At 36.5% G+C, this 27,319-nt stretch overlaps 2 protein-coding genes across 4 annotated transcripts in view; one reads left to right on the top strand and one right to left on the bottom strand.

The window, feature by feature from the left end:
- The first annotated feature begins 1,011 nt into the window (after window positions 1–1,011).
- KCTD18 (potassium channel tetramerization domain containing 18) lies at window positions 1,012–9,575 on the top strand. Of its 2 annotated transcripts, none has more exons than XM_070956816.1 (7): window positions 1,012–1,080; window positions 2,911–3,114; window positions 4,117–4,328; window positions 4,729–4,922; window positions 6,005–6,099; window positions 7,450–7,552; window positions 8,831–9,575. In XM_070956816.1, the coding sequence occupies exons 2-7, from the start codon at window positions 2,958–2,960 to the stop codon at window positions 9,375–9,377; spliced, it is 1,308 nt and encodes a 435-aa protein (XP_070812917.1). In that variant the 5' UTR covers window positions 1,012–1,080; window positions 2,911–2,957; the 3' UTR covers window positions 9,378–9,575. The 2 variants fall into 2 exon arrangements, with proteins under 2 accessions (XP_070812917.1, XP_070812916.1); XM_070956815.1 differs by lacking the exon at window positions 1,012–1,080 and adding an exon at window positions 2,216–2,311.
- Window positions 9,576–12,738: 3,163 nt separating this feature from the next.
- SPATS2L (spermatogenesis associated serine rich 2 like) overlaps window positions 12,739–27,319 on the bottom strand; it is a 51,105-nt gene continuing 36,524 nt past the window's right edge. For both annotated transcript variants that reach the window (XM_070956817.1, XM_070956818.1), the window contains 9 exons: window positions 25,908–25,957; window positions 23,685–23,922; window positions 22,764–22,964; window positions 20,836–20,971; window positions 16,858–16,916; window positions 15,719–15,828; window positions 15,069–15,171; window positions 14,681–14,904; window positions 12,739–13,547 (listed from right to left, as the gene is read on the bottom strand). In XM_070956817.1, coding sequence (XP_070812918.1) covers window positions 13,143–13,547; window positions 14,681–14,904; window positions 15,069–15,171; window positions 15,719–15,828; window positions 16,858–16,916; window positions 20,836–20,971; window positions 22,764–22,964; window positions 23,685–23,922; window positions 25,908–25,957 — 1,526 coding nt within the window. In that variant the 3' untranslated portion in view covers window positions 12,739–13,142. The remainder of the gene's footprint in view (window positions 13,548–14,680; window positions 14,905–15,068; window positions 15,172–15,718; window positions 15,829–16,857; window positions 16,917–20,835; window positions 20,972–22,763; window positions 22,965–23,684; window positions 23,923–25,907; window positions 25,958–27,319) is intronic.

The following is a 27,319-nucleotide window of genomic DNA, read 5'->3' on the forward strand; positions in this document are numbered from 1 at the left end:
TTCAGAAGGCTCTTGGTTTCCTATCTTAATGGCTTTTTTCTGAGAAAAAAAAATCTTGAAAAATTACAAATGGAGGCACAAATGTTTGGACCCATGAATGATAAAAGCCTCAGCTGGAAACATTGTTATCATTTACATTCTTTTTCCACATGAGAATTAATTTCTACTTCTGAACTTTAGCATTCAGATCACATTCTGGGAGCCAGGACTCAAATTAAATGCCTTTACGGCTTTTCCCCTTATTTATTAGAAACCACAAATAGATAATGGGAATAATCAAAACCTTCAAGCCCTATCCTTACTTAAGCAAACTGCAATATGTGCATTGGATAAAGTACATTTAATCTTCTGAATTCTAGAAAAAAATATGCCGTGGTGTTTGCCTATGTGCACAAATCTTGTTAGGGAGCAGAAAACAAGTGGGAAAAATGCTTTTATATTAAGAAGAGAGGAAGAAAATGATTCTGACCACTGACAGGAAAAAAAAAAAAGGAGAGCCATAACACGTCATAATTTCTCACTCGGGACGCTTCAATAAATTTATGCTTGCTTGCTTTATGTGTGCTTTCTTTAAAAAAAAAGCTCGTAACTTCGACGCTCTCCAATTTAAGAGAAGGGATACGGCGCTCAACGCCAGAACCGTTTAACTGCAGCCACGCAAGAGCGCGAGCGTTGCGAGGACTCAGGCGCGCGCTGGCATTCAGCACCTAAACGCTACGAGCAACGCTGGCGCGCGTGGACCCGAGTTTGGACCCGCTCGATCATAAAGTGCGGTGGAAGAGCGATCGATGGGCAGCTGGGGCTCTAGGAGAACTCGCTCGGCTAGTGTCTTCCATGACGGGGGAGCCTTTTTCCAAGTGGTTTCTTGTTTTGTCGTCCGGTTGCATCCATGGGGCTGCTTTAACAACGGGTGCTTCCCCTTGCCCCCCCCCGCCATCCAGCCCGCGCGTGACTCCTCCTCCGCCTCCGTCCTTTCCGCCGGATTTGGAAATGGAAGCGGCAGAGACTGTAGCGCGAGAGGAAGGCGGGGTTTCGAGTGCCAGTCCCGAAAATTTCTGGGCGGAACCTCGGACTAGGAAGGTAACGGACCTCACGAGCGGAGCGTTTCCTGGGGCTTCTTCCTTGGCCTCGCCTCCCTCGGATCCCCTTATCCCGTTACAGCGAAGCCCTTGTGCTCAATGCTTCCTCCTCCTCCTCCTCCAGTCGCTGCTGTTTTCAGGCTGCAGAAGAAGGAAGAGGTCTGGCTTGGGTTTCTTCCCTCCCTCCTTCCTGCCCGGATGCTGCGTGTTCCTCCCTGCCCTTGGCAACTTACATAATTTCTTAATAAAGAGGAGGCAGATTGACTGATTTAGCAGGGGAGCAGGATTCCTTCAAATAAGATTGCAAAAATCTAGCCAACCACCGGATGGCAGCTAAGAAGCAGTAAAATTGTAACCCCTTGCTGGCTTCTCGGAGCTGTCCACATTTTTACACATCAGTTCTGATAGTTTTGTTCCCAGGAATAGCTGCACTTACTTTATGTGATGGTGATACCTAGCAGGCTTTTAAGGAATTTTGGCAGCCGATCTGTAAACTGACTGGATTCTTCCCAACAGTAGAAAAGCTGTTGTCTTCCAACTGTTCCATACATCAGCTCTGTACTCTTTGGACTCTCTGGACTATTGGACATGGTTAATGTAAAGAATCCAGCTTGCCTGGCCAATATCCATACTTCAAATTGTACATCATGGTCATTTGTCATTGCTTGTTCCAAATTCCCTCTTGCATCTTAGAAAGGAGAGACACTAATCGCTGGGTCTAGGAAAGAATCTGCTGCTCAATTTGGACCTAATTTGTATCAGAAACATTAATGACATGGCAAAGCTCTCTAGGAGAGAAAGCTTATTTGGACAATTTCATTGGACCTAGATATTCTGTTCCATTTCTAGTCCTCTTGTGTTTTCTCATCGCACAGTGGGAAAAGGAATAGGAAGTACTGTACTCATCAAGATGTTTTATTATTATTTGCTAAAACAATATTTTATAGACCAGACTGTTTTTATGGATTCAGTGTATTTGTTTAGAAAAGTCATAGCGCATGTGCATTTATTTGATTTATAACCCACAGTTGCATAGCAGCTCAAGGTGATGTACAAAGTGACTGGCTCCTATTTTCCCCCACAATGGCAATCATACAAGGTCTCCATAGCTTGGATAATCTCTTCTGAAAGGAGGTTCTAATAACATATGTTACTCTTGGCATTTAGCATTTTGATGAAAAGTATATACTTTATGCTATGGTTCACCATTTTACTATGCCTATTTTATTCAGGTAAGCAAATATTCATGGCATTTCAGTCTAAAATTGTAGCTGTTCAGTATTTAGAATTGCATATTGGGGCATTACTTCACAAGTTTCTCCCAGAGTATATTGGACAAAGAAAGAAATGCCTGAGGAACATGGTCAGCTCTGGATCCAAATAGGCCTTTCCTAGTTTGGAAAATTACTTTCCCAACTAAAGTAATCAAGTTTCTTGGGATTAATGTTAAATAAGAATAGTTGGATTTTCAGTTATTGATATAATTTGCTTTCAGTGGTTGAGAAAAAGCCACCTAGAAACAAGGCATTTGTAAATTACCTAATATTGGTAAGAACTGCAATTCAGACATTCCAGCCACCATGACTGAGGAATGAGAATTATAGCAATTGAATCTTAAGAATGCTTGGTTAGAAGTGTGACCTACATATGCGTTCTCATGATGGTATAGATCTTCAGCATTTAAAAGATTTCTACTAATTGTCCAAAGGATTGAGCTGAAAAATCAGCACAAAATTTAAGTCATTTAGCTATTATTTTTGAGTGATAATGCTACCAAAAGTGCTAATTTTCTTAATCTCCTAAATTCAATTTTATATAAAATTTATTTCAGGTGTCAAAATACATAATCTAATCAACAATATTAACTGACAGCAAGTGATGGATGACAGCAAGTCTGAAACGATGGTAGATATTATTCAACTTAATGTTGGAGGCTTTATGTATACAGCTAGACGTGAATCTTTATGCCGTTTTAAGGATTCAATGTTAGCAGCTATGTTCAGTGGAAGATTTCCTTTAAAAATGGATAATTCAGGTAAAAAGCTTCTTAAATTATAACTGTTTATGTTAACACCTGAAAAGGTGAACAAATGCATTTCAGCGTTTACCATAAGATAACTTGGTTGTAGGCTTCTTTGCATTATTTTTTCCTATGAGCTTGACTACCACCTCTTTATTTCTTCCTTCTGCATCAGTTCACTCTTATGTACAGCCCTCATTCTGCAGATGTATCATTTCATTCTATATAGAAACAAGTGTCCTGAGTTAAAGCCCAATGCACAGTTGGGGATGTGATTAGAGTTGAAGGGGAAATGTTTCATCAGTTTTTTGTTAGTATTTAATGGGTCAGATTTTGGAACATTTTGTGGCTTCAAGGCCAAATACAAGCTCCTGAAAGCTTCATATATGGCCCAAAGCCTCCCAAAGTTCCATCAAGCTAATTTGTAATGGAACAGAAGAGTAAATTTACTGCATATTAGGGAATAAAACTAAGCTTCATGTTTAATTAAATGGGAATGAATCATTATCCAATTTCCTCTTTGTTTGCTTTTTGATGTGGAGCCTCTAGCATGCCATTAAATAGCCAAATATGGTCCTCAGACTAAAAAAAAAAATATACTTTTAGTCTAGAGGAAAGAAATATTTTTTTTTAAAGTAAACCCTTTTAAGCAAATATGATATAAAGAGTCCTTGGTCAAGGACAGTTCAACCCTGAGCTACATATATTCTCTTCTATAAATATGATATGATGTTGGAAAATATAATTTCTAAATAGGTGTTCAAATTTGACAGAGTTATACAATGCTCTCTATATAAACAGTAGTAAACTAGAATGGCTTATGCTACAAAGTAATCCTACCTGATTTGGCTTCTATTAATCTAGTACAATGTGTTGAACTATGTCCAACTTGGTTAATACAAATTAAAAGTTTAATTGTATTTTCTTCTTCGTTAACACAGATTTACTGTGCAATATAATATGCTACAGTAATGGAGGTATACAATGTATGTGTATATTTTTTGTATCTGTTTTCAGGAGCATGCCTTATTGATCGTGATGGCAATCTTTTTAAATACCTCTTAAATTATCTTCATGGAGAAGTTTGGATTCCTGAAAATGAGGAAACACGAATTGCATTACAAGAAGAAGCTGATTATTTTGGCATTCCTTACCCTTACAGTCTTGTTGACCACCTAGCTAATGAAATGGAGACATATTGTTTTAGAACAAATGTAGAACTTAAGAAGGTCAGAATTTTCCTATGTTCTTAAATTATTCTGCAGTATATACTCAACATTTGATAAAGGACAAGTAATGCATATTTCTCAGCTGGAAAATAACTTTTACCCTTTTATTTGGGCTTATTCCACAAACTACTTTGTCTAGGAAGGGCTGGCAGTGAAAAACTTTTTTTAAAAAGTTAGCCACATTTAGCAAATGTTGGCTACATATAATAAATACTTAAAATATTGTTAAGCTGTTTTTCAGAATAGAAGTTGTAAGACTACAGATATATGGGAATTTACCATTGGCAAAATACTATGAACTCAATATTTTGGATACTTTTTAATAACTCTAATTATGTAAACTATATTAAATAACCAGATTGTTTGATTGAATATATGTGTTGGTATACTTCTTTTCTAGGCACTTGTAGGTTTTTGTGACTCTTATGGCTTAATATGCACTAAACCAACAGTTTGGGTCTTGCATTACCTCAACACTTCTGGTGCCAGCTGTGAGAGTAGAATAATTGGTATATATGGTACAAAAGCAGATGGAATAACTGCAGTTGAAAAGGAACTAGGAGGACGAATAAATAGTAAAAATATTTACAAAAGGTGAGATGTTTCTCAGCCAGGTGATTATATATTAAGATTATAAATGAATTTATATACCTCATTATGCAATTTCTGTTTAAAGAAAAAAAATGGCAGATATTCTCCAGATGCTTTAGACTTCAGTATTACTCATTCGTTGTCCTTGTGAACAGTGACATATCATCATGGGACTCGTTCCTCAACAGCTACCAGGAAGTTATGTTCCTACTATTGTGCTCAACAATAGTGACAGTTTTCTAAAAATAAGCAAATCTTTCCCTGTGTCATTCCTTTTGATATTTACTTATTTACCCAAATTGGTTAAGATTGCAGTCTTATATCTAGTCATAATAATGTAGTCCCATTAAATGCAATACAATAGAAATTACTTTTGGGTAGAAGAATATACTGTCTAATTATTACTTAAAGTAACATTAAAGATTTAATATAAAACTCTCCAATTATGTTTCTATATGGTGTGTTAACATCTGCTAGAAAATGCCTGTGGATACTCAGTTTCTCTGCTGTGGAATGTTTGAATACATCTGATACAGTTCTGAAGGATATATAGGAAAAGGAGAGCAAAAGAAAGTCTAGTTATGGAACTAGATTTCTACTGTTATGTCTGTATAGTACCATACGCTGGATCTTAATTGTTATTAATAAAACTAAGCCTGGAATATTTAAACATATATTGCCCAGAAAATACAATAGATTAAACAGTAATTCACTCAAATGTAATTAATTCATTGATTTTGGGGTAGAACTAAATGTTACTCTTGTTATCCATTCAGTTTGATTGCATAAGATCTATCTATTTATCTGGATACCTAGATGGAATTATTATGCAAAAATAATTAGGCAAGTAAGAATGCTACATTGAGTCTTACAAATGTGTTATCAACATTCAGCAATGAAGACAGTGTAATCTTGTGTTGGTGCTTGGCTGAATAAAATAGTTCACCTAAACACATAATTGTGCCTTATTGTGCTAAGTTGCTTTCTTTCAATTATTCATGATTCTTGGGTAAGAAAAAGTAACTTTAGCAAAGTTTTGTTTTTCATTTAGTAAAACAATATCTTTTTCTACATTTTTTTACTAGAGAGGCTGGAAACAACATCCAGTACATTTGGAGTTACTATTCAGTAACAGAATTGAAGAAGATAATGGATGCATTTGAGGCTTGGGAAGGAAGAGGTATGTGTGTGTGTGTGTGTGTATTTCTATATTTGAAGATGGAATTTTTAAAAAATATAATTATTTATGGTTGGGAATGGGCTGTTGAAGGTTAACCAGGGTATTTTTTCATTTATTTTTCATTCATTTTATTCATTCAGCAACATAAGAAAAAGGGAATAACTGGCTCTTAATGTAACAAAACCAGTATCTTGGGTACTATTGGGTACTATTACTCAGGCTCAAACAACCAGCTATTATTTCCCTATAGTAAAAAGGTAACCAGCAATTGTAAAATACAAGAAATACCATTTCAAATATCATATATTTGGTTCATGCTATCATGTGCTGGCATGATAGTTTAATCAGAGGTGGGTTTCAGCAGGTTCTGACCAGTTCTGGAGAACTGGTAGCAGAAATTTTGAGTAGTTTGGAGAACCGGTAGTAAAAATTCTGACTGGCCCTGCCGCCATCTATTCTCTGCCTCCCATGTCCCAGCTGATCGGGAGGAAATGGAGATTTTACAGTATCCTTCCCCTGCCACGCCCACCAAGCCACACCCACAGAACCAGTAGTAAAAAATTTTGAAACCCACCACTGAGTTTAATATTCATTTCTGTCAGAACAAGTATTGTGAATTTTGAAAACATGCACATTACCTCCCTAAAGAAGTCAGTTAAGTATAATAGCCATTATTTTGTTCTTTTTTTAGAAACATATTATGACTTCAGGCAATAGCCTGAAATTGAGAAAAGTAAAAAATAGTATAATATAAATTATAAAAAGGTAAAAAATATTATAAATTAGAAAATAGGAGTTGTATCCTGCAATATCTCTCTCCCTCCACATAGAACAACTACAGCAGGTTGAAAATCTTCCAAACGTTGGGAGGTATGCAGTAAAAGCAGGGGTCCTCAATTCTTGGTCCACAAGAATTGGGTCTGTGGCCCATTGGGAACTAGACCGTGGAAGTGATGAGCGAACATGCAAAACTCCATTTGTGCATGCACGGGATTAGGTTATGCACATGAAACCATCCCTTTCCCTGTCATTGCTGCCTGCTGCCGGTCCAGAGCTGGAAAGGTTAGGAGGGACCACTGAGTAAAAAGATGAGGAGAGGGAACAAGATTTCATATTTCTTTGTCAGCTACTTCACTTACATAATGCTGGATGTAGTTCAATTTTGTATGTAGAAAAAGATATTCAGAATATTGCTCTTTAATTATGGGAACACAAAGAGAAACTCTTGTAATGAAGGTATGTTTCCAGTTGCATTAATACATTCCTTATTGCATAACAGTGAATTTTATGTAGAAGTTACCAAATTTATGCCTCTTGAATATTGTGAAATGATATGTTTGAAATTACAAGGTGCCAGCTACTGGCGAGTACCACAGGAGCTGATAGAGTGTTGGACTCTTGAGGAGCATTCTTTGAAAGGAAGCCTTCAGAATATGTCTCCAGTATGTAAACGGTAGGTTTTGTGGTTCATTTGTCTGTTGTAGCCTTTAAATGGATTAAAAATTATATTTGCGCTCGAGTTTTTTTACTCAGAATCTTGATAGAAGAATCATGTGTGTTACCATGCGATATGCAGTTAGTGTGTTACAAAAGGATGAGTAAACCCTCCTGCTTTCAATATGTTAAACAATATATTACAAAATACTAAGCTTGTATATCTGTTTTGAAAGTTATTAGGAAGAAATGTTTTAAACCTTGTGCAAAGGCAGCACCTGTGCATTCATTAAAATAGTGAACTTTTTTCTCATCTCCATTCAAACCGGAAATAAAGTGCTTTTCCTTTAGAGCAGGGGTGAAATGCTCCCGGTTCGGACCGGATCGCCCGATCTTGTAGCGATGGAGGTGGGTGGTTCGGAGAACCAGTAGCAAAAATCCCTGCCCCACCCCCCACCCCAATTGCCCAGCAGAGCTGCGCAATCATCAGAGGCTTTTTTTTTTTTAATTTTTAAAAACATTTTTTCTACAACCTCTTTGGCCGAAAAAATGCTTTTAAAAGTAAAAAAAAAAAAAGCCTCTGATGATCGCGTGGCTCAGCTGGGATCGTCAGAGGCTTTAAAAGCATTTTTTTTACAACCTGTTCAGCTGAAGAGGTTGTAAAAAAAATGGTTTAAAAAAAAAGAAAAAAAAGTTGGCCACGCCCATTCAGTCATTTTACCCCCCCCCCAACCAAGCCACGCCCACAGAACCGGTAGTAACAAATTTTACATTTCACCACTGCTTTAGTGTCACATTCATTCACTTTGAGTAACCCATCTCAACAAGTGATTCTTGGCAGTGAACAATCTTAAATCAATCTTCAATGAAGGCAGTTCTTAAAGCAGCAGTAACTTTTTTTTTCACTCATATGGAAACTTCTTTAATGAGTAGTGGAGAGATGCTACACTCATGCTTCTTCTCCTGCTCCTTCTCCTGTCACAAAAATCCATGTTTTTCTCTTTACTATAAAATAAAGTACAAGTCCATTTTGTAATAATAATGAATGTAAGAAAAATATACTTGGAAAAATGATGAAATTATATTTGGTATTAAATAAGAATATATTTTTCTATTGTTTATGCCAAATACAAATGATTATTAGTATCAATATGTTGTCTTAGTTCCTCATCCTTGATGTTTGAAATGTCTAATATATGCGTATATATCATTTTAGGCAGATATTAGAGTAAAAATATTTTTTGCTTATGTTGAATATTTACTTCTGTCTTTACTGGACTTAATGATTTTTTTACAGACGAATAATTGGTTCTCCTGATGAGGAAGAAACTCAGCTGAATAGCAGAATAGTTCGGAAGCCAGTTCAATTCTCTGGCCCCTCAACAAGTACCCACATCAAAGTTAAGAACTCAGCTTCTTTAAAGATAGCAGCATCTTCACATGCCCAAATGGCTCTTAAGTGTCCTAGCAGAGATACTTCCTTAACAAGCAAAAAGATTTCCAGAACTCTTTATGCAAGGACCGTATCATTGACTAAAAATTCTCAGGCCTCTCTTAGAAATGCTGACCATAGGGAACTTGGCCAAATGATCCCAGAGTCTCCCTCATCCAGAAAGTTTGCAACCAGCCGGGTGATAAAACTGAAGCGGACTCCACTCTGTAATGAATTACAGACTCAGCATTCTTCATCAGTTGTGAAGAAAGTTAAACAGCAATTTCCATCTGCTGCGATTACTGCTACTTCTACATGTCACTCATTAAACTGTGAGCATTCGGGCCTTTCTCTGAGGTGCACTAGTATCAGAGATGGTCTGCAGAATAGCCAGCTGAGTGGTGATGTGTGACACTAGTCTCCAAGATCATTATTTTTTAACCACAGAAACTTTTACCACCTGAGAGGACAAAACAATCCCAGGTGGCACAAAAATATTGGAAATAGTCAAAATGCTCTAGTAAGATGATGGATGGTAGTCAGTTGGTGTTCACTTTTGTAAGGTACATTATAAATCATGAAATAGAGATTAAATGTGGAACATTGGTCATTTTAGAATATTATTTATGCTAGATTGGGTGTGTTCCAAGATTTTTTAATTTTTTGAAAACTTGTGCAGTTTGTTCTGGGCCTACTCAGCCTTCCATCCTTCAGAGATTGGTAAAATGAGGACCCAGATTGTTAGGGGGAATAAGTTGACTAAACCGCTTAGAGAGGACTGTAAAGCACTATGAAGCGGTATATAAATCTAAGTGCTATTGCTATAGAGAACAATAAAGTCTCTTCCTCCTGAAACTAAGGTTTTTACTCTGCCATTGTTCTTCTTTCAATAGGTATGGCCACATATTTCCAAGATGTTAACTATGTTATATTTTAGTATAGTTTATTGAATAGCCCGAAGGCCTTTTCAAACAAAACAGAAAAGAAAAAGGGAAAAAGATAAAACAGTTATAAAAATAGCAATCTAAAAATATATGATAGATGACATTAAAATTTTACAATATCAAATTTCAATAGCTAAGTTGCCAAGACTAGATAACCCAAATAGGATAGCTCCTCTCTAACTGAGCTCATCTTCCTTACAATCGATAATTTTTTTTTTGATATAACTGGCTCGTATTGCCGTCATTCTTTTAAGGTATCGAGTGATCGCTCTTACCAGGGGAGGAGAGTCAGCCCTCAACAGAAATGCTAATTGGACAGATATTGTTTTCTTACTTCTTGATAAGAGACTACATTCGAATATTATATGCGCCGTGTCCTCCACGACGTTTACCCCACATATGCATATTCTTTTGTCATACGGGATTTTCCGATAACGGCCGAATCTAACGTTGGTATCTAGAAGTTCAAATCTAAACTTAACAAATAACTGTCTCTCCACTGATGGCATTTCTAAATGTAAATACTTTTCCAGAGTAAAAGTTGTTTTAATTGCTGTCAGCAGTTTAAGGGAATGATTAGTTGAAAGGGTTGCCATGTCCATTTGCCCATGTATATCTTTAATCCGTTGTTTAACTTGGTTCAGTGTGTCACACAACGGGAACCCTACGCCATATCGGTTCAATATTTCTGACAGCCGGGTTAGCCAGGAATACCTTTGAGGGTTTGAAATCTGCTGTTCCTCTAGACATATTTTAGGGAGTCTGCTGGCATCCATCTGGGTCATTTTTAGCCAGTAGGCTACCGCCCTAGTGATTGTATAGGTGTACAGTGAGAAATGTCCCAATTCAGCTCTGACGGCTGCAGCTGAAGTGGAATTGTTTACCCCAAGCATCCTCCTTAACAAATTATTTTGAGTTCTCTCTAATATGGGGGCCCTATGTTATATTAAACATATATTAATATGGTTTGAGGTATACTCTTACTACAAACAAAGCTGAGATTCTTACAAAGATAAGTTCTCTGAGCATGCAGGCAGCTGTGAAAATATTTTTATCTATTGACAAAATTATCTTTCGAGTCTCTTCTTCCACATTCTCTAGGAACGTTGCTCTTGCTAAATGGTGGGATTTCCCTATAACTTGCTCTGTTCTTCCTAAGCAATCTGTTTCCCTACCTAGCCTTCTGATCTGAACATAGAAAATAATATTGGATCATCAGAAAGATATTTTCCCCCAAAACCTTAACGTTTGAAAATACCTTCTTTTGAGGCTATTAGGACACTTTCATACCACCACTATTTCCAATTATGTCAAAATTCTTTCATCCCCATTTAGCCCAACAGAACTAATTACTGCTCCCTTCCTCAGTCAATATCCTAACTTCATTTTGGGGGAAATTTGTTTGGCCATATAACTCCTTTCCCCTTCAGAGAAGAATTGAAGTATCAAGGCCTCATTACCCTTGAAAGGTAGAGCCCAGAACCTGAAAAGCATGCTGAGCACTTCTTTGCAAATGGAAAATGGATTACTGTACCCATACATTCCATGTAGCTGTAAGCATTATAGAAGGCTAGTTTCCGACAGGCATGTCATTTTTTCTGAGTATTTAATCTTGCAGCAGCCATAGGATCATTCTGGATTGCTATTCCCCCTCCTTGTATTAAAGAAACAGAGTGAGCATTGGAGGTCAAGTCATTTATCTCTGGAAATAGGCACCTGTTTCTCCTAGCAATGTAAATAGACAAATATGCAACAGTGCTCAAGACATTCATTCAGAGGCACTTTTTAGAGATTTAGGCTTTCCTTAACCTTAATGGATGACTTTGGTCTTCTGGACCAAGAGAAACCTGTGTAAAACAGAGGCACTTGACTATCAATAAATGAGATAAATAAAAGGAAATATTTTAATTTTTTTAAGCCCAGAGATGTATGACTTATTTTTCCTTTTGAAGACACTGATTGGAAGCAGTGTCTTCCTTTTGAAGAACTAAACAGAAGCTAGCTATAAAAATCCTAAAGGAAAACTAAATTCCCCTCCCTTGTCATTTTTAACAGAGTGAGAAGTGCTTTATCAAAGAAAGAAAAGGTAGTATGCTTATATTGGTTAACATATTTGACAAGGATTTGTGAGACTCCTTATGTTTAAGGAGATAGTATAACTAATGGGAAGGAAGATGAATTTGCCCCCTTTCCCCCTCCCAGCAAAGATGGTTACAGTAATTCAGTGGTGTCAAACTTGACTTCATTGAGGGTTGCATCAGGGTTGTGTTTGACATTGGGGGGCCAGAGTGGGGGTGGCCAGTTCAACGTCACTTGTGTCAGGGGCACCTGTGGCGGCATGAACGCTCTGCCCGGTAAACGGCTATTTTTGGCTGCGACGGCTTCCTGCAACCCTCTGCCAGCGAAAACAGTAATTTTGCAGTAATTGGATCAGAGGCCCAAGAGCGCTGGTGGAAGATGAAGTAGCCTATTGCAATAGTATTAGTGGGAACGTTAAGTATGCCCTTTTGAACTTCTCAAATAAGTGTAGGAATAGCTCCCCTCCCCCGCCCCCCAAAAAAGAAGAAAGAATCTGAGACTGAAATACATTCAATTTTTAGTCCACAAAAATAATCAGTCATTAAAAAGAACTGAAAGGTTTGGAAAAACTGTACTGTGTAAGTTATATAAATTTCAAATGGAAAAAAAAAGACATTTTACAAATATTACAGCATGGAACAATTAATATATAGTTTTTCTACTATTATGATTAATCTTAAGTATTTTTCTGGATATGACATTAGGTCACACAGAACTATGAGATTTGTCATGTATAATTGTTGAATTCTACTTTAATACGGGAAGCGTGAAAAATGTTATGTATTTACATAACAGTCCACTATTAGAGATGCCAATATTTTACTTCTTTAATACTGAATGACTGAAAACAAACTGGGCAGTAATTAACATCTGTAATGACATCCTCTTACAGTTTATTTTTCAACATCAGTCTAGTAGATCTAGTAAATACTGCTGGCTAAAGCTGCATTATTATGAAAAAATAATCTTGAGTATATTGAGCAAAGCTTTCCATGTAGAAAACAAGATAAAATTAAGATCATTTTAGCAAGTTTGGTTTACCACAATTGTAATATTTTTCTCAAGCTATTTCTCCAGTATTCATGGAGTACACAATGGGGGGCGGGGGTGGGGGGGGAGAAGCACCTTTAGTGAAAAAACTAAGATTACTGTTATCATGCCACCAAAGTCACAGCTGGCACGGTGACTGAAAGGACAGATGTCTCTCCAGAAGACTCTATTATGGAAGGACATAAATTACAGGGAGAACCCCTTGCTATATTGCTGCACAAAGGACTCGGCTCTGTAGGGCCTGGAATAAGATGCTTTTGCTGTGCTTTCTCTGGGTATGCTCCCTTGTCTAGATTTTTTATGGGCGTTGGTTGCTCTTGAGTTTTTACCATGCCTCTGTTTTTGGGCCTAAAGCTATGATGGTGCTGCCGTCGGTATTCATGTCGGGAGTGACTCTTCGGGTTGCTCTGATCAGACTCATCACCAGGATTTGGGGGCTTAAGAGAACCATTGATTCGAATGCTGTGGTAGTGTGCATGAAATCTTCGTCTCGGACCTGAAGACACATTCTGTCCAGGAAGAAAAAAGAATATCAGGACTCATTTCAGTGCAATTTCAGTTCAGTTTGGTAAAAGTTGGGTGGGATTATTATGTCTACCAAAGCATATCTATTATATTATGCATGTCAGCACCGCAGTCATTGACACTGTTCTAATGACCCCATCAACTTTGCTGCCTCTACTGGCTGGAAGTATAAAATCATATCCTTCCCTAGTTTCTTCTTGGGGGAACTGGGGGCAGGTTGGGAGATAAAACAATAAACTAATTATTGGCAATTTGGTTGAATTATTAGTAATTGCATTCCTCTGACAGACAAAATGACACCAGGCCTGGCATAGCTCAACTTTACCATGTTTCGGAAAATGAAACATTTTCAGTGTTCAGTATTTGGTCCAGGAATGGATGCAGCACTAGTCCAGGAATGGGTGCAATTGGCACACAAGATAAATTTGTACAAAGGACCCGTGCCCATGGTAGCCCACCTGCTCTTTTAACAGGAGTCATTATTTCTAAGAGAACCCCAAATTGATTAGTCATGGATGAAGACAGATTTATAGCCATCACTGAATAAACCTGGACATAACAACACTTAAGCCTATTCCAAAACGGTTTTGGAACAATAGATTGTTTTCCAAAAGAATTAAGTAACACATCATTCATTCATTCATTCACTCACTCACTCACTCACTCACTCACTCACTCACTCACTCATTCATTCATTGTTCTGGAGACATTTAATCAGCTAGATAGAGTTGGTATAAGTGAAAGACAGAAAAGGATTTATATATGGATGTGAGATTAAGCCATAATTGTGATCTCTTCAATTCATTAATCAATGCAGCTCATCAATGTGGCTCATTTTGGACCGAAAAAGAATGTATATTTTACTCATGTTAAATTTTAAGAAGAATTAGCTGAAAGGTGTCACTTACAGTACATAAATCAAATCCAAAGATGTTACAGAATCTAGAATCTTTTAATAATACAGCATTTAAAAGAATTTCAGAATTTGGGAAGAAATTGACCTGATGAAAATAATCTCAACTATGTGTCTATAAGGTGTTTCTCATACAGTTGTAAATTTTTAATTTTATAATTTTTATGCTGATTCACAGACAAAACTTTTTCCTTGGCCTTTTACCTGTTTATTTGTTGAAATTACATGAGAAGAGGATTCTGTAACCGGGAGAACTTGGCTTGAACCTTTAGTTATTGCTGTTTTGTGATCAGAAGTCTTGGTGGGAGTCTGATTAGAATATTTTTTGTTATATGTATTTCGCATGCTGGTCACTGATTTTGAAATTTCTGATTGAAGCAACATACTGGATGGTGTTCTAGAGGAGTAATTGTTTTTTGGATGGAAAACTACAAAGGAAAATGCAAATTTTATCATATAATATATTGACATGAATTCCAGAAAAATTAAACCAAAGGCAGTGTGTACATTATATTTACTAGCTATGAAAATGGTTCTAACAAGTGTTTTAAAGAGCAATTAACGAAGAAGCTGAGACTTTACTACAACTTACTTTCTCCACACTGTAATATCTGCATTTTTAACTGTTCAGTGTCACAGGAAAAGCGGGCAGCTCTACCCAATTCTTCATCATATTTACGTTCACTTACAAAGTGCTACAATGAAGGGAAAAGTAACATAAATAGCCTCACAGGATTAAATAACTAAAAAATCACATTGAAGTCTAATGTGTTGAACAAAAGCTTTTGAAGGAGATAAGTGTTCCAATCTTAGAAAGTTTGGATATTTTTTATATTTTGTAAAATGCTATTGTAAAATCTGATTCAGAATCAGTAGTACAATACCTTAGCCTCACATTTGATAGAGGGAGTGCTTGTCGCCGGAAAAAAATAACTACAGTTATACAAGGGAATTAAGCATGAGGCTCAAAAGAAAAAAAAAAATCTCTGCAACTTTAATAGAACTGGAAAGAAAAGCAGGAATGTTACTATGCTTCCATGAATCTGAATACTGTTATTACTCTTACTACAAAATACAAGAGAGAGAGCACAGTTTTAAGTAAGATGATATTCTTAAAAAGCTAGATTTATACTTTGCTTGAGCCTTGTGGTGAGCACCTGTGGCTCAAAGTGCTGAAATAGAGATGCATTACTTGTATACAGCTATGCTTATTTTAAAGAGAAATACCCTTTTAAAGCTGACCTTAATTTCAGCTCGCAATTCAGCCAGCTGAATCTCGGCCATCTGACTTGCCAAATCTGTTAGTCTCTTTAATTCTTCAGCTTTTTTCTGACGTGCAGTCAAAATATCCACTATCAAAGAAAAAAGGACAATGCAAAATGTTAAAATGCTCATGTGGAAGAGATAACCACTATGAAAAATTAAGTGACGTCTCAATGCATGAAATTACTTCTTTCTTTCTTAGGTTACATTATCTGTATCTTACCTTTCTCTAAAAAGCTCAGAGTGGGATTTCCCCCCCACCCCAAGGCTATGTTAACAGTTTTCCATTCACCCTGGGAAAATTCTAGACTTTCTCTTTTCTACTGCAACTTCCAGGAATGCCTTTTCCCAAGAAAAGTGAATGATTTAAAAGAGAGGCAGGAATCATCCCAAATCTGTTGGTACAGTATTGGAAACCAACTTAACCCAAGTAACTATTTTATCAGTCCTCTGCAAAGATGTAATAGCCCTAAGCCTTTTAATCTCAATTTTTTTCTTTTCCTTCTGCCACTGTTAGCTTGACCTTATTTAGCAAGCATTATTTGATTTTTTTAAAATTTCTAGTATGAAAAATATGGAGGAATATCATGCATTGGATTTATATTTTTATCTTATTAATTTAGACCACACTGCCTTAGTAAGATAATAGTGGACCTGTACACACGGTCATGCATCCAAATTCATTGGAGAAGTCAATGATGTTAGGAATGGTTAGTGGAACAAGAAGGGGCAAACAAAGAACTAGCTGGCTTCATAACATCAAAACGGATACAAAGATGAACATCCAACAAGTGAAAGAAACTGCTCTACAGGGTAGCATTGAGAGCACTTGCCTATAAAGTCGCCAAAAGTTGAACATGATTGAATAGTTAAAACAACAACACTTTTGTCAATTAAAGAAAGGACCCATCTTCACTGTTAGAAATATTTAATTGTTTACTCTCCAATCAATGGTAAGTTCCAAACACCTAAATGTTGAATGTATAGCAACCAAATTATTCTTCAGTCTCTGCGATATTACGGTAGCTGGGGAAATTTATGGCCAAATTGAAATGTATATGATATTCAAAGTTATTTTTGAAATAACCTTTGCCATTTTAATTTTAATTTCTACTTACTGGCTTCTTGTTTAACCTTGTCGACTTCTGCCATTAAAGCCACTTCCTTGTCGATGATACTGAAAATGGAAACAATTTAATTTAGGACAATATTGATAAGAGACTTGATTAAATATGTCCTTCAAAAAGGTTTTCAAACAGAATTTATGGTAAGAGTTGTGAAAAATATTGCTTTCTGGAGAAAAATAATTTAAATAAAAATTTAAGAAATCAACTTTCTTTTTGCTTCAGATTCATCAAACACATTACTTCATTACAACAGATCTAGTTCTTTCTGTATTAGTATAATAGAGATTCACCATTAAACCATTACAAACAAAACAAAAGTAAATGCAATCTGGCTAATAATACAATGCTTTTGCCCATATGTTCAGTTATTTGTATTAGTGTTACATTCTTATGACCCTTAAACTCACTAGACATGGACTTAAACCAAATCATTTGAATATGTCAACCAACTGAACATGGTTTCATCTTCTCTGCTGATGTTCTCTTGGTTCATTTAACCTGATAAATGGGATTTTAGAAACTTCAAAATTAGTCCCTCCAACTATGTTATTATTTATTCTAAAAGTGTATCCTAATATAAAGAAATATGGAAAGTAGTAACACATTGGACATTTACTGATCTACATGACATATTTTGCTGCTGTACAATTCCCATCCAATCTATAAGTTAAAAGGAAACATTATATACGAGCTCATTGTGACTTGCCAGTTTATACACACTGTCTAATTTTCCTATTACTATATTGCTTTATATTGTTAAATACTTAGCAAACTGCTACATTGATTAATGCATCTTTTTCTGCACTATAACTCAAGAGGATAAGAAAACACACAAAAGAGATGTTTTGAGAGGTGTAGAAAATACTTTGATCAAACACATCCCAGAATCCTCTGGGCTTTGACAAAATGTTTCTTCCGTTGATGCAGTTTCAGTTTGTAAAATGCTTTGTGCTTTGGGACATTGATTGTGTTTCATTAAATTACCCACTTTGCTTTTGAGAACCTCTTGTTTTATGGATGGAATTGACTTAAATACGTCGCTTAAGAAACAACTTACACAATTGCCAATGTCTTCCTGCAGATGGCACTCTATACATATTAAGTAGCATTATATTGTACCAAGATCATTCACACAATTATTGCATTAGCTGGTACCCTTCTCCTCCAGTACACACTCCTTTTAAGAAACATTTAAATGTTTAAAAGTCTCTCTCTTTGTAACTTAGAATTCACCAGGAAGGAATGGAAATTTCTAATATGCAGATAGATTTTTTAAGAGGGCAAAATTATAATTTAACATAGGGTATTTACATAAGCTCTTTCTGCAGATAAAAAATGCTGTATCCAGGCTCCCATATTTGCTTTGGAATTAATCCCTTTAAACAATTGTTTTATTTCAAGGCGTAACTTCTAAATACTTTGTCAAGGCCAATATTTGTCTTGGTTGCTCTTTCCTTTCAGGTAGAGATATCTGAAAATGCTTATTTTGCTCCATTTTGCTAACTGGGATTGGATGATCCAAACTGGCTTTTAGCTGATGGGAAATGCTTCCTGTGCATGAGACAGGCCCCACTGGCTCACCTCACTTCTCCTGGTTGGAGATTTTCTGAGACTACTGTAATTTATGGCAAGGAGAGCTGGGTAGCTGCAGAGATGTGTGAAAATTAGATACACAAATTCAGAATTTTTTTGAAAATCTTGTAAACTTGACTACATGATTCTATTCAATACAAGGTGCTTAAAGCAGTTGTAATTGGATAATGCATTAAATACCTATAATCAGACATAATAAATAATCAGACTCTGTTAAAATAAATAGATAGCAATAATCCAGCTATACTACTTGAGATGAAAGCTAGGAAGAATAATAGATTTTGAAAAACTAAAGGAAATTTTTATAAATATGAAAACAAATGAAGACTCTGGACCACATAGCAATAGACTAAAGTTTTATAAATGCTATAAAGAATTTTTGTTATCATCATGGATTAAAATGTACCAGACTTTATAGTCTTAAGGATGGATGATATTGGAATAAAGCAGAAAATGTTTCTTAAATATTTAACAGAGCCAAGGATAACTTACTCAACTCAAGGGCTGTGGACAAGAGGAGGGAAAAAGAATGGAGTCACAACTGCAAAAAGAGCCATGGTCAGGGCATTTTGGGGCTGTGGGAAAGGCCATTAAAGAGCCCTTAGAGAAGTTTGGAAGTATGATGTTAATTTAATGCATAATGGTTGGCAATGGAAACTCTTATCTTTTTTTTTATCAGCCCAGGGGGGAAAATGTGGCCCAAGTAATTTGATCTATCACCAAAACAGACACCTTCATAAAACATAAATTTTGCATCTTTTCAGCAGAATATACCTAATAAAGGACAAGAATTATTTGGGTGCTTAATGCAAATATATATATGATTGCAGATCTAGAAAAGTGATTAGAAGCTCGGTCAAATAAGTGATGAATAGAAATGTTGCCTCGCTAGGAAAAAAAATGAGCACACCTTTTATTCAGCTAAGATTCTGGAGGATAGTAGTTACATTATGTATTTTTGTGGTGGTTTGGAATATAGTACTGTTCCATTATTATATCAACTGAATTCTATTGGCACAATGCTCAAGATTTGCATAGTGAACCTGATTCTTATTCTGGCTGCAAAAAGTAATTTTAATAGAAGATTCAAACATGGAAGAATTATTCTAGCAAATGGAGTTCAATGTTCTTAAAATTAGGTAAGTGCAAAATTTACTTTTTTCCAACCTTTCTTATTTTAATGAAACTGGGCCCCTGCTAAAAAACAAACAAACAAACACACACACACACACACACACACACACACACACACCTAGTTTTTCTGTCCATGGAGCTCTTGTCTCTAAGCTCAGTTATACTGTGATGCTCTATCATTTACTACTTTATCTGATCTTTACAGTATAGATATTGTAGAAGGTGGCTCATTTTAATCTAAGATAGCCAAAAGTCAGAATCAGGTAGCACTTGTCACATGGAACACATTTTGTTGTACAGGCAGTCCTTGTTTAACAACCACTTCTTCAGTGTTTGAAGTTATGACAGCACTGAACAAGTGGTACTTATGACCGGTCCTTAAGGTTCCAGCCATCCCAGGTCATGTGATCATGACCTAGGGCTTGGTAATTGGCTTTTATTTATGGTAGGCGTAGTGTCCCGCAGTCACATTATTGCCCTGACAATTTCTCATAACAAAGTCAATGGGAAGCTAGCAAGAAGATTGCAAGTTGCTGTGATAAGTTATTCACACTTTCCTCCTTCCAGCAGCAGCCATCCCTGGACCTGCTCTGCTTGCGTTGAGCTTTCTGAGATACCTGCACACTCTCTCCTGCCTGGCAGCAACCATTTTACCTGCCTGCTGGCCTACTTGCAAGCGACCTGGAACTTGCTTAACAACCTATGATTCTCACTTAACAATGGCAAAAAACAATGCTGGGACTGCTGTTACTAAGTGATGCAGTCACATGGCATATCCTTTACATGGCATTACTTAATGATGGAAATTCTGGTCCCAATTACTGTCGTTAACTGAGAACTACTACTGAGCACAGAAAGTAAGAAATAGACAAAAAAAGGTAAATTATCAAAGAAGAAAGGATAAAATGTGTCTAAATCTAGTCTACAGCAATGCCATTCACTGCACCTCTCCACCCTTTTTATGTGGAAAACATTCTTGCTTCAATATCACATGTCTGGTTCCTGATTTTTGTGATAGTCCACAAAATCTTAAACTGGTGATGAAGTGGTCCACATAAAGAAAAAACTGGGAAACACCATAGTAGCTGTTCCATGGTCTTAAATATAGGCCATTCCTACTTACTTAGAATGAAAGTGTGGGAATATCAAATTGAGGAGTCAATTGAAGCAGCAAAAAAGTCTTCCTTATAGAGTGAGAGGAGAACAGTATCTTTTATAAAACAATTAAAGCATTCTACTTACCTGTTATGTAATTCAGAAAAAGCAGCTTTAATTTTCTTTACTGAATTATCCACTTCCTCTTTGACCATCATGCGGTATCGAGTCAGTGAAACAGTGCAGCGCTGAAGATCTTTAACAGATTTCTCAATATTTAGACCTATAAGAAGAAACTGTCATCATCCTTAGTATGCTACATTTATATTCCAGTTTTTCTCCAGGAGCTTGAGGCAGGGCACCTTGCATTCCCTCCTTCAATTTTACCTCTACATTTTTGATTGAACCAAAATCATACAAAGAACTTTCATGTTGATAATGACCTCCCTGTTCTTCATTCAACACTTCAATCACTAGAAAACATTGCCTCATCAATTGCTATTTCACTAACAACCTTGATTAAAAAAAGATCAGATATCTATGAAGCAAACATGCAAACAGTTATACAATACTCATTATAGATATATTAAAAAGTTATTTTGTAATTATACAGGGTATGTTTTATAAAATTTAATAATTTTAGAAAATAATTGAAAAAAATAGAAAAAAGAATCTATAAAAAGTAGATTTTAAAAAAATCTTTAAACACTACACACATTGTATCTCTAAATTATCTTGACAATTTATATTACAGTTATAACAAAGAATGTTCTGTGTGAACAAATGGACTTTTTATAGTATAGTACAGAAGAAAGTAGTTACTGTCCATCAGTATATTGATTTTTCTCTTTCTTAGTTTAAAAAAAATGATTACTTGATGCAGCACCATTATTGCAAACCATAACATTTCAATTTTGTCACAAAAAGAAGTATTATAGCATGTTTCCCTTTTGCAACTGGATGTTGATCCTTCACTAGTAAAATTACTTGCTTCTAGTTCAAAAAGATTAAATTACTTCCTATTCTGCAATATCTTATTTGTGACTTAAAAATCATGCTGAATATTCCAATATTTATTTTACATAAAACAAATTCACTACCCTTACATCAACCCAGGGTTTCATCTAATTAACTCCAGCAATGAATGGCTCTTCCTCTCATGCATGTTTGCCTGCACTTAGTCTCTGGGGGTTTTCCATCTGTCTTTCCTCTTTGCCCTTATCGGTTATTAATTTCATTTAGCATTAACCTCATTCAGGTTATTCTTCTAATCTTCTGTGTAATTGAGGGAGACCAGGAAATTCTGGAGGTTAAGGACAAAGAGGCTACAAATACATCACCCTGATCTAACTTCAGCTGGTAGAAAGTGGTACAAGAGACAGAAGCTGCAGAAGGAGTCTCATTGTAATAATTATACAGGATCCAATCTGGGTCAGTCAGCGGGATCAGAGGTTAGTCTTCCGAGCTTTCGGATTTGTGCTGGAACCCGTCCTCAGGGAACTTCTCTCTGGCAGAATCTGTGCTTTGGGCTATTCAATGTGTACAACAAGTACTTGTACAAGTACTTAGGAGGTGAGGGCTTGGCAGCCCAAGGAAACAACAGCCAACAACTTAATAGCCAATCATCAACACCTCAATCAACATCTAAAAAGCTATACACAACAGGCACCATATAAACACTACACAGAGAATAACTAAAGCACAGACTCTGTTAGAGAGAAGTTCCTTGAGGATGGGCCCCAGCACAAGTCCGAAAACTCAGAAGACTAAACCTCTGGTCCTGGTCACTAACCCAGATTGAATCCTGCAACATATGCCAGGACACATCTATTCATCTTCATTCATAATAATTATATTATAATATATAATAAACTAATAAGGTGATTTTGTGACTCGAGGCAGATGCTCCCGAAGATGTTTGTCGATAAGGTAAGAAATACATTTACTTTTACAGGATAGGCAAAATATAATTACATTCACTTCTGAAATGAATGGTGATGTTGCATTTACAGTAATATTAGCTGGGAACAGTAATGAATCTTTATCCAGCCAAATTGAATCATAATTTGTGTTACCTCTTTTTTGGGCTGAATCTTCTGCTTTCATTTCAACATGAGATGCCGGGACTTGCAGTGATTTAACGGTGGTAGCTGGTACTTTTGATTTTGTTCTACCAACATTGCACTGAAGTGGTGGTGAATATTGGAAAGGATCAGGAAGCTCTCTGCTATTTTGTTCTGGCTCTATAGATACTTTTGTAGATTCTTCTTTTTTGTCTAGAAAAACAAATAAATAAAACAATACAAATGATATGCAAGCAAGATCAGAAATAGTCTTGTGACAAGATGGGTGACAAATAGTTAATAAATAATAATATTAATCTTGGACAATAAACAGAAAGAAATACTGAAATAAAGCAGAAATTATTTCAATAGGATTTATTTGCAGAACTGTCTTTTTCAGATTGCCTGAAGAGAGGTTGCTAAGCTTCAGGTACAATCAATCAAGTTATGTTATGAGACAAAAAAAGCATACCTTCTCAATAAAAGTTTAATTAAAACTTTTTAATTCCAGCAAGCAATATTATATTCCAACTACTTTGCTGATTAGAACAAGTGACAAAAATGCCCAAAGTAAAGAGGGAAGCAACGAAAATGGTACCAGAGGACAGAACAGAAGCAGTAGCCAATAATGTGGAGAAAAGGACATACTGTACATGCCGAGATCAGGCAGGTGCTCTGCATTATGAAATACTGTACAGAAAATACTTAAGAAAACCACTTCTAAGGAGACTAAAAAGAAGGAGGAAACAAAAGCTGTGAGACTAATTATATAAGATAGGATATGGGAGAAATTGGTTTAGCCCACATCTGAATGTCAATTCACATTTTCAAATCAATATCCAAGCTAAAACTAAAAACATATATTAAAGTACTTAAATCCTGGCTGAATGACAATGGTGGAAATCAAGCTGATCTTAACATACAGACACTGACCTGTTATTTCTGATCTTGCCTCTCTCCTGTTCTTGTATTCCCAGCTCTTTTCTTCATGAGGATTTTTTGATTTTTCACTGGCATATTTGCCAGGGAAAGTATCTTTAGCACAGCCATTCACCTGGCAGTCATTTACTTCTTGGGATTCCAGAGACACCTTTTCTGTTCCATCCTCTCTACCCTTTGTATCTTTGTTACGGTGATGTTGCTTTGATTTGCTTCTTTTTCTTTTGCTGTTCTGCATTAAATAAGGTTAGCAATATTACTCCACAAGGGTCATGCTGTGTGGAGTAAAAAACAAATCCACCCACACTTCTTTCTTTCCACTGCAAATTCTATTCAATGTACTAAATGTAATTTTTATTATCAGGGCTTCATTCATTATTCTTGAAATACATCTGACATAAAGGAAACAAGGTGATAAAATAATTGCAAACAGTTACAACTGAGCATTGGATGTTTAAATAAAATTATTTTTAAAAGCATATAGCCTATTTAGCTCTCCTAAAATGTTTTTTTAAATTTTGTCTATTTTATTCAGTCACTGGTACATAAAAGGAGAAAAAGGGATTTTTTTTCTTGAAGAATGTTATCTCTAGAATTATCAATTAAGTTTTGCAACTGTTGGATTAATTGTAATAAGTCTCCATGCCCCATAGAGTCTACTTAATAATCAAAGTTAAAATTGTATAAATAAAAGTGAGAAGCACTAGCTAAAATCTTTGATCTAAACAGGGCCACCAGAGTTTTCTTGTCTGTTGAAAATAATTGCTATATATGTGTGCACAAGGATTTCTAAAGAATATGGTAAAAGAAACTAAGATGGTGGCCACAATGAAGCAAACAAAGTTGCCCCTGTTTCTTATGTACAAGTTTAAAAAGTGGGTGGAATTGTCATCCTATCATAGTGCTTTAATTTTGATTATATCTGTATCATAGACTCTCTCTATGTCTATATGTATATCTCCATATAACCGCACTTCCTCCTCCCCCCACAAGAGTGAGGAGCTCCACACTGGGTCCAGTTTAGTTTGGACCCAGTGTTCAAACTAATGTTTGAACTAGTGTTCAATGTTAGTATTAGTTTGGATAGAGCAAGATCATAGCAACAAAAAAAGAGATGGTTTCTTAGTATCAGGTGGGATACATATGCCATAAAGAACATTGATATAGCTTTATTGGGCTGTTGTCAACTTATCTTCATTAGTTTGTGTGGCTTTATCTTGGTAGCCATCCCTATATAATTGCAATAGGAGCTTATAACGCTTATTATGCTTATTATTTACTGTAAATTATTTTTTTTATTATTATTCAAGGATCAGTTAACGGGGAAGAACTGTTTATTTTTTTAAAAAATAAATCTTCAAAGATTCAACAGGGTGGGCTACTTCAATTGTTTGATTTTCTATCAAATTATCTAGGACACTCTGCAAGTACACAAATGGCAACTTCAAGGAATAATTAAAACTAAAAATGCCTATTGATTATGAAACCTCTTGTGTGCAGATGTAAAACTGTGCTCACTAAAAACAAGTGGCAAAAAACTATGGCAACAAATCAGTTGCTCAGATCTATCTATCTATCTATCTATCTATCTATCTATCTATCTATCTATCTATCTATCCTTTCTGGGTACAATAGCTCGGTGGTTAAAGAGTCTGAGTTTTCAGTTGGCAGCCTTGGTTCAAGTCCCAAGGACTGCATGACAGGGTGAGCTCCTGTTACTTTCCCCAGCTCCTGCCCACCTAGCAGTTTGAAAACATGCAAATGCAGGCAGATAAATAGGTACCACTTCAGTAGGAAGGTAACAGCATTCCGTGTGCCTCAGCATATAGTCATGCTGGCCATATGACCACGGAAGCATCTTCAGACAACGCTAGCTCCCTCAGCTAAGAAACGGAAATGAGCACTGACTCACTGGACAGGGGAAACCATTAGCATTACCATTATCCTGCCGTTATTATTTTTACAAATAACTTAAGGTAGAGAACAGTTCCAACACACCTTTCTCCTCCTGTTTTCCTTACGCCAGCAACGCAGTGCGGCGAGTTGGGCTGACAGAGAGCAAGTGGCCCAAAGTCACCCAGGTTGCTTTCATTGCTAAGGCGGGATTAGAACTCACTGATTCCCCACTTTCTACTGTAGTGCTTTAACCACTAGACCAAACTGGAAATTTATGCAGGTATCAGTTTAAGTAGTTAACTCAGCTTTGGAATCTATTACCTTCTTTTTCCCAGTCATATTCCATTCTTTTAGAAATTGAAGTGCGCTACCTGAAGAGGAGAAGAAAAGGAATGATGAATATACAATAAGCAATAATAGTGGCTCAGAAGAGTTCCCCATCTTTATTTATTTTATTTTTTATTTTATTATTCATATTTCTATCCGCTCACTGTCCGAAGACTCTGGGCGGCTTACAACAAAGACAGTATACTAAATAGCATATTGCCCCCAACAATCTGGGTCCTCATTTTACCCACCTCGGAAGGATGGAAGGCTGAATCAACCTTGAGCCGGTGAGAATTGATCTGCTGATCTGCTGAACTAGCAGTCAGCTGAAGTAGCTGCAGCCCAGCACTCTAACCACTGCACCACCTCGGCTCTGTAATCTGCATCTCTGCATCTTAAAGAGCTACTGATGATTTAATACTCTGGAAGGTGTCCAAATTTGGACACTCAACTGGCGCAGAGTGCGGCCGCGCAGGTGGTAATGGGAGTGACATGGCGTTCCCATGTAACACCCCTCCTACGCGAGCTGCACTGGCTCCCAGTGGTCTTCCGGGTGCGCTTCAAGGTTTTGGTTACCACCTTTAAAGCGCTCCATGGCTCAGGACCTGGGTACTTGCGGGACTGCCTACTACCACCAATAGCCTCCCACCGGCCGGTATGCTCCCATAGAGGGGGGCTCCTCCGGGTGCCATCGGCCAAACAATGTCAACTGGCGGCCCCCAGGGGGAGAGCCTTCTCTGTGGGGGCACCTACTATCTGGAACGAGCTCCCCCGGAGATACGGAGGATCCCGGATCTGCGCACCTTCCACCGCGCTTTAAAGACCTTTTTATTTCACCAGGCGGGCCTGGCCTAATTTTCTCCCTCTTTTATAAAATATTTTTAATTTTTAATATTTTTTAGTATTTTATATATTCAAATTTTAAAATTGGTTTTAAATTGATTGGGGTTTTAATTTGTCTGGGCCAAAACTATTTAATTTGATTTTAATTCCACTTTTAAATTTTGTATGTATGTATTTTATTGTTTGGCTGTGCACCACCCTGAGTCCTTCGGGAGTAGGGCGGTATAGAAATCAAATCAAATCAAATAAATAAATAAATAAATTTTTAAGAGCTGTCCTTGCAATTCTGAGATGCATCAAGAATACTTCTCTACAGTTAAGAGACAGCGTTGGTTTCTTTAGCTGCCAGAGTCTGGTACTATCTCATTCATTTCTTATTAAAATTATTTTTTCCTCAATGGGTCTGTCTTTCTAAATTATCAGCAAAGCAGCCATAAAGTAAAGTCAACTTTATGGCATTCCCCCCCTCCCAACATCTCCCCCCGAAATATTTTTTCTTGGATTTTCTTGGATTCTGCATGTTACTATTAAGAAGATGAACATTTTCTGATAATTTCTATATG

The sequence above is a fragment of the Pituophis catenifer genome, unplaced genomic scaffold, assembly GCF_029215685.1.
Source record: "Pituophis catenifer annectens isolate HBS135680 unplaced genomic scaffold, rPitCat1.0.hap2 SCAF_1, whole genome shotgun sequence".
Lineage (NCBI taxonomy): Eukaryota > Metazoa > Chordata > Lepidosauria > Squamata > Colubridae > Pituophis > Pituophis catenifer.